Below are 6,306 nucleotides of genomic sequence, written 5' to 3'. Positions count from 1 at the left end.
TCAACCGAGAGGTCGGAGGAGCGGCGGGGGCGTGGCCGAGGAGTAGCCGGCGTTGTTAGCGGCCGTAGGAAGCGTAAGTAACCGTCCCGCGCGGGTGGCGGCGGCTGTTGCTGCTGCCTTCAGGGAAGATGCGGCTGTTGTTGTTACTTAGCTATGCCCCTTTTCCTTGCAAAGCTGGCGTTATCTTAAAACGAGATGGGTTGTCTTAAAAATAGAAAATGTTGGTTATGTAGCGGTCTCGAAAAGTAACAAAAGAAAGTAAGCAGCATTTGAATGCCCGCGTAACCTGCCCCGTTCCCTTTCCCATTCATTAAAGGAAAGGTCACTTTTTTCCTTTTTGAAGAGGTTGTAAACTATCAGAATGAGCAGCCAGATTGAATAATAGGAAAAATAGAAGCTTGAGTGTGGAAGAGAGAAGGAAAATGGAGTACAACGGAGGAATAAAGTGTAGGTGCTGCTGCTCTTGGATAACAGTTAACGACAGTGTTTAAAAAGAAAGCCCTGCTATATATGAATAGGTGTTTTATATTAAAAAAGGCTTGATTGGGCACCGAGTAGAATATGTATCTTTCCATGCTTCCTTGTCGGTGAGTTGTACTCAGGGATCTGATATTCAACACTTAATGCTAAGATTTGCCTTAAACGTGCTTCTAGAGGCGTGCTATTCAAATCAGTACAGTTTGCACGCACTAGATCCCAGACCATCTCAACTAAGGCCCCAAAACTTGGGGACTTTTGCAATTTACCTGTGCTTCATCAACTCTAGCTTTTTGACAAGCTTCAAAGACCTCCTTTAAGGCTGACTTTGTTTGATTTCATATGTTGATATATGGAATGGTATATAATTCTGTAAGTAATTTATGGGTAATTATAGGTGATCACCTGTAATGTGTAACTTATTACTTCTCTATGTTGCTTTGGGGAAGGGTAACCCTAAAAATTGGCTTCAATATGTTAAATGATCCAGAGTCTTTGCTTAGATTTTCTAGAGACAGGATAAGAAGAAGCTGATATAGCTGGTATGTGTGTGTATTTATGTGTATATATATAGAAATGCAGAAATAATTTTAGTAACCTTTATCCTATGTTTGAATTACAAAAATAAGAAATGTTTTTCCATGTTCTGCTTACTGGTGATTTGCTGTACAACCTTATGTCTAAGGAAACATTCTTCACTGATGTCATGTGAAGATTTCATTTTCCATATTATTAAAATGGAAAATGCTTCCTAAAAGTTAATTAGTGCATGATTGCAAGCCACAGATTTTTGACATTTTGTAAAATATGAAAGCAGTTTGGAAACCAGATCTGACAGACTGGAAATTGTTCTTGCTATTAATATACTTGAAGCTATTCCAGTAGCTGTAACTAATGTAACTTAAAGGTCCCTGAATTTTTCCCATTTTGTAATTACTGTATAATTCATTCCTGATATTGTTTTTGTGTTTTTTGTTGTGACAATGAAAGAGCCATTGCATTTTTTACAGCTTATGTTAAGCAGATGAAGACAAATATAAAAAAAGAAAAATAGTGTTAGTTTGTTCACCTATTTATTTATTACATTTTACTTATTACCTAATAGCTAAATGGGTGATTCACAAAAGTTAGAATGATAAAATGCGGCAACATGATAAAACTAATATACAGCTTGTAAACATTTTTAAACTACCATATAAATCTAAAGTAAAGCCAACTGCAGTGTAAAGATTTAACACATTTAAAACACCAGTGGATTAATGTGCCTGGGAGAATATAAAGATCCTCACTAGGCACCAGGAAGACTACAGTGAAAGAGCCAGATGGCATATTTGGGGAGACCATTCCATAGCCAGGGTACCACAACTGAAAAGGCTCTCCCAGTTTTTCTTCATTTGACAGAGGATTTGAACCATTTTCTTCCTGGCTTAAGTTCTAACTGTCCATTTTACCACAGTGGCTTCTGAAATGGAAAAATACAAATATGACTTTTCAAAGTTGCTTCTGTTTACGTTCATTGATAATTATCTGGAAAATACAACATGCAGTTCTTGTGGCCACAAGTGCAAATCACTGGCATGTCTTGCTTCATTTTCTATGCAGTGTCAAGAAAAGAACTTTTTCTAAAGAACTGTTGCGGCCTTGTCCTGTGCATGCTTATTCTCAAGGTAGGTCCTACAGATTTCAATGTATTTCTGTATAATGTTCATAGGATTGCAGCTCTGTGTTTAGGCTGTTCATAGTCTGAAACATGCTGAGTTTGACTCATTCCTGAACGTCCCCTCAATAACTTTTGGGAAGCCTCAAATCCAGTATCATTTTAGACTTCTACTATAAATGAAAGTGATGCTGTTGCTGAGTGGTATTGTTATTTAAGACAAACAAATGAATGCCAGTGATGTGTAAACTTGTCTTCTGCTCATGTAATAAGCCCCTTCCTTCCCCATCTTCCCTGTACCCTTTGGAGAGTAAAGACCTGCCAAACATTGGTTGGGTTTGCACATAGTACAACCCATCATGGTGACTTACCACAATGGTAAATTGAACCCATGAAATACCTAGAATGAACTTGACAGATGTTCAGGCTCTTTGTCAGTGCTCTACTTCTTTCTGCTCTCCTTTCTTGGGGTGGTATCTGAGAAGACGCCATGAGAATAATATGTCTCCTCTCCCTCATGGTAGTGATTGTGAAGTGATTTTGCTGCAGCTCTCCCTTAACATTTTCTCCAGTGAGCTTGTCAGTTTTTTGATCCTCTTAAGGGGCGGGCACAAGAGTGTCCAGAGGCACCCCGGGGGTATTGCCCATGCTTGCCCACTTTTTTAAATTAATGTGTTTTTCTTATTTTTAATCAATTTGTTCTGCACGAGTGCAGATTATATACTTTTTTCTGAAAGGTCCAATTTGCACAATGCAGCCTTGTTCCCTGAAGCCCAGTGGAGGAGCAGGCATCACTCCAGCTGACTTAAGTGATGCCCATCCTGCACTTCCAGCTTGCAGTGACACTGTGGAGCAGAGGAGATGGAGTTGGATCACCCAACTCATGAGTCAGTCAAACCGATCTGTGTCACACACCACTGACACAAGCCCTCTCAGCTCACCCTTGCAGTGGTGGTACAGGGAAACAAAGCAAGGCCTGATGCAGCTGAGTTGTCATGCACGCTACAGCAGCAGGGAGAGCTTCTGGTAGCCACTCCCAAAACAGCTGACAGAGGTGGTGGGGATGGGGAAAGCCTCTGATAGCTTCCCCGCTTGGGCACTTTTGGAGGAGCTGTCAGCCATGCACACTGTTAGTTGCTTGGCAAGAGTGACAGTAAGATTTTGCTGCTCTTGCCATGCTTGTTGTTAGGCTTGACCCATAATGAGTCATGCTGTCCATGTTTGGAAAACATGACAACCCATCATGAGTCAAGCAAACCCTAAGACTTAGTCGAGTGGATTTGTGCAGCCATGAGTGAATGCATGCAATATGACAACCAGCCAATGGAAGCAGCCATCAGCCTTGTCTTATTAGTCTAGAGTAGGAGGGAAATATTGCCAAAATAAGCAATCATGCATGAATGGCACAAGATTTCTCCACAATTTTTTGTGCAATTTTCCATCTCCCACTGCGGGATTGTAATCTGTAACTAACAACATTTGATAGATCCCTCTGACCTCTTCGGAGGCCCTTTGGAGGATACAGAGGCTGCAGGGGGAATAGAGGAAGGTAAGCATCCATTGTCCAAATTGCTTTCCCTTATGCAACATTTGACTTTCAGTCTCTCATTGAAACAATATGTCCTACACAGCTCTGTTCAGTTGGGCAGGAGACTTTTTCACCACTTTGTATGCAAATAATTGTATTGTTAAAATGACTAACTATATTGCCCTTTTGCTCTCCTGCATTTTATTTAATATAAAATGTCAGAACATACCCTTTCCACCTCCCCACCCTGAAAATAATCATTAATTTGCTAGTGTAGGAATACAGTCTGTGAGTTATGAATGTCTGAGTTATGAATAACCTGTACTTACAAACAAACTGCCATAAAGCCTATTAATTAAAAAAATATTGTGGAAAATTGTCATCACCATGGAGAGAGGGGAGAAGTAAAAGGGGAGAGAGGGAGGCCTCCAAAGCATGCATCTTTGGCATTTCACTGCTGTAAAGAGGAGGCACTGGTTAGTTTGGTAGGGGAGAGCTAGAGATATTCCCAGTTTTTCCACTTTCACAGGGATCCTGTGTCCCTAAGTCCTGTGAATGTGAAGGACTGACTATATTTAATTCGATTTACATACAAATTTGACTTAAAGATGAATTTCCATTTTCTCAGGAATGGAACTTCTTTGTAATGTGGGAACTACCTGTGTAAGTACATTATGATCAATAGATCAATAAAATAGAAAAAGAGTTACTTCCTTTTAATACAGATTGCAGCCAAAGGTTGCCATATTTACAGCAGACTTTGTTAAAATATTGTCCTCATTCTCATGAAAATGCATTGTTTTAAGCATATCAACTTCTCTTGTTAGTGAAAAATGACGACTGCTAACAAGACACCCCCTGGTGCAGATCCAAAGCAGCTGGAAAGAACTGGAACTGTTAGAGAAATAGGATCACAAGCTGTTTGGTCACTGTCGTCTTGTAAACCAGGTAAACTGCAAAGTGATGCTCACAGACAAGCCACATACATCTTTACTGAACTGCAAGTGTGCTACTTGGATAGAAGGTGCCTAGACTGAGTCTAAACAGTCATTGCAAAAATTTGGAGTCCCAAGTCTGACTGCAAACATGTGCTTTGAGTGTAGTGCTGAGACTGAATTTGCAGCACCCTCCCTCTGTCCTTGCAGCCAATGTGGAAACAACTGCACTGGCTGTGGCTCTGAGATCGTACAAGTGACCTCAGGACTGGCACTTGATGGGCATCCTGGAGGGCAGGGTGGAGAAGAGTGAGGCTTTGCTGGGATATGATTATCATGATGCTACTTGAGCCTGTGCTTCTCACAAGCTGTAGCTAAAGACTTAGACAGCTGGAATTAGCCATCTGAGCCTTTTGTGGGGCAGGAGCAACTTCTTCCTGCCTTCAGTAGGATGCCCTTAATTTTCTGAGTTCAGCAGGTTATGGGCAGCCACACTGGATTGTGCTGTCCCTAAGTAGACTCAAATTACCATATTTTGTTCACACTAGGATTTGGTGTAGACCAGTTACGAGATGATAATCTAGAAACATACTGGCAGTCTGATGGATCACAGCCTCATTTGGTGAATATTCAATTCAGGTAATAGATATTTTTCTATGTCATTTTTATACAATTTTCATGATTATCTGTACTGGAAGAAGACAGAAAGAATGACCACTGAAGGAACGCATGATGCTGTCTTCAAAAACTATTTTAGTTTTTGTAATTATGTTTTTTTGATAACAATTAAATGTCAGTTTTATAACATAAGTATTATGCTTTGCCTTCAGGATGTTATGGTTAGTAGACACTTGGCTTATTTTAAATCTGCCACTACCTAGAGTTCAAATATAATGATTAGGGAAGTTTGAAAATTGTTTCATTGGTTCTGAATGTGCAAACTTTGCTTCTCTTGGTTATAGTCCTGCCCATAAATCTGCATCTCAGTTCTGTGCTTGGTTCAGAGTGTTTTGTTAGCTCTAAAGTGTCCTGAGCAGTTGTCTCCACCCAGCCTGATGTAATCCAAATGGAGGGCAACTCCCAGCATTACTTGACAATTGACCATCCTAGGTGGTGCTAGTTGAAGTCTAAAACATCTGGAGTGCACCAGGATGTTGGAGGCAGATCAAGAGCATCTGTGCATAAATATACAGTTCCACTCACCAGGTAAATTGGGCTTTAAAAAATTGGCAAGTGCTTGCTCATTTCTTTGTGTTTCTAACCCATCATTCAAATATGTTTGTAACATGAGCTACACATTTTCAAAATAAAATACATAAATTACAATGTCACAAACTAAAAGTTTACAATGCTGGATGCTTTCATACTCAGAAATAAATATAGCAAATGGCAAAGTTTTCTTTAAAAGGTTTCATGTTTTGATTGCAGAAGAAAAACAACAGTGAAGACACTGTGTATTTATGCTGATTATAAATCGGACGAAAGCTACACTCCAAGCAAGATATCTGTCAGAGTAGGAAACAATTTTCACAACTTGCAGGAAATTCGGGTAAGCCTGCTTTACTTCATAAAATGTTATTTCAGATAAGTAATGGCAAAACAGGGAATATCTGTTGCATATTCTTTAGTGTTTGTTTTTGGTGTTTGACATACTCACAGTACACAATTGGAAAACCAAAAATGAATTACAGCATCACTGGTATCAAAAA

At 39.7% G+C, this 6,306-nt stretch overlaps 1 protein-coding gene across 9 annotated transcripts in view; it reads left to right on the top strand.

Annotated features, from left to right (window-relative positions):
- Nucleotides 1-12: 12 nt before the first annotated feature.
- The window catches only part of ANAPC10 (anaphase promoting complex subunit 10), a 127,670-nt gene continuing 121,376 nt past the window's right edge, over nt 13-6,306 (top strand). For 5 of the 9 annotated variants that reach the window (XR_006414817.1, XR_006414818.1, XM_044430886.1 and 2 more), the window contains exons 1-6: nt 16-73; nt 2,080-2,144; nt 3,621-3,683; nt 4,490-4,610; nt 5,146-5,236; nt 6,026-6,146. Coding sequence is in view for 7 of the 9 variants with exons in the window: in XM_044430886.1 (XP_044286821.1) it covers nt 4,496-4,610; nt 5,146-5,236; nt 6,026-6,146 (327 nt within the window). In the remaining 2 variants the exon portion in view is untranslated. Of the gene's footprint in view, nt 74-105; nt 259-312; nt 448-2,079; nt 2,145-3,620; nt 3,684-4,489; nt 4,611-5,145; nt 5,237-6,025; nt 6,147-6,306 lie in introns of those variants that run through there. The other 4 variants (XM_044430882.1, XM_044430883.1, XM_044430885.1 and 1 more) reach the window with 4 other exon arrangements.

Source organism: Varanus komodoensis, unplaced genomic scaffold (assembly GCF_004798865.1).
Source record: "Varanus komodoensis strain SLA01 unplaced genomic scaffold, ASM479886v1 scaffold21, whole genome shotgun sequence".
NCBI lineage: Eukaryota > Metazoa > Chordata > Lepidosauria > Squamata > Varanidae > Varanus > Varanus komodoensis.
Note: the sequence above shows the minus strand (reverse complement) of the source record. Positions and strands in the feature narration are given on the sequence as shown.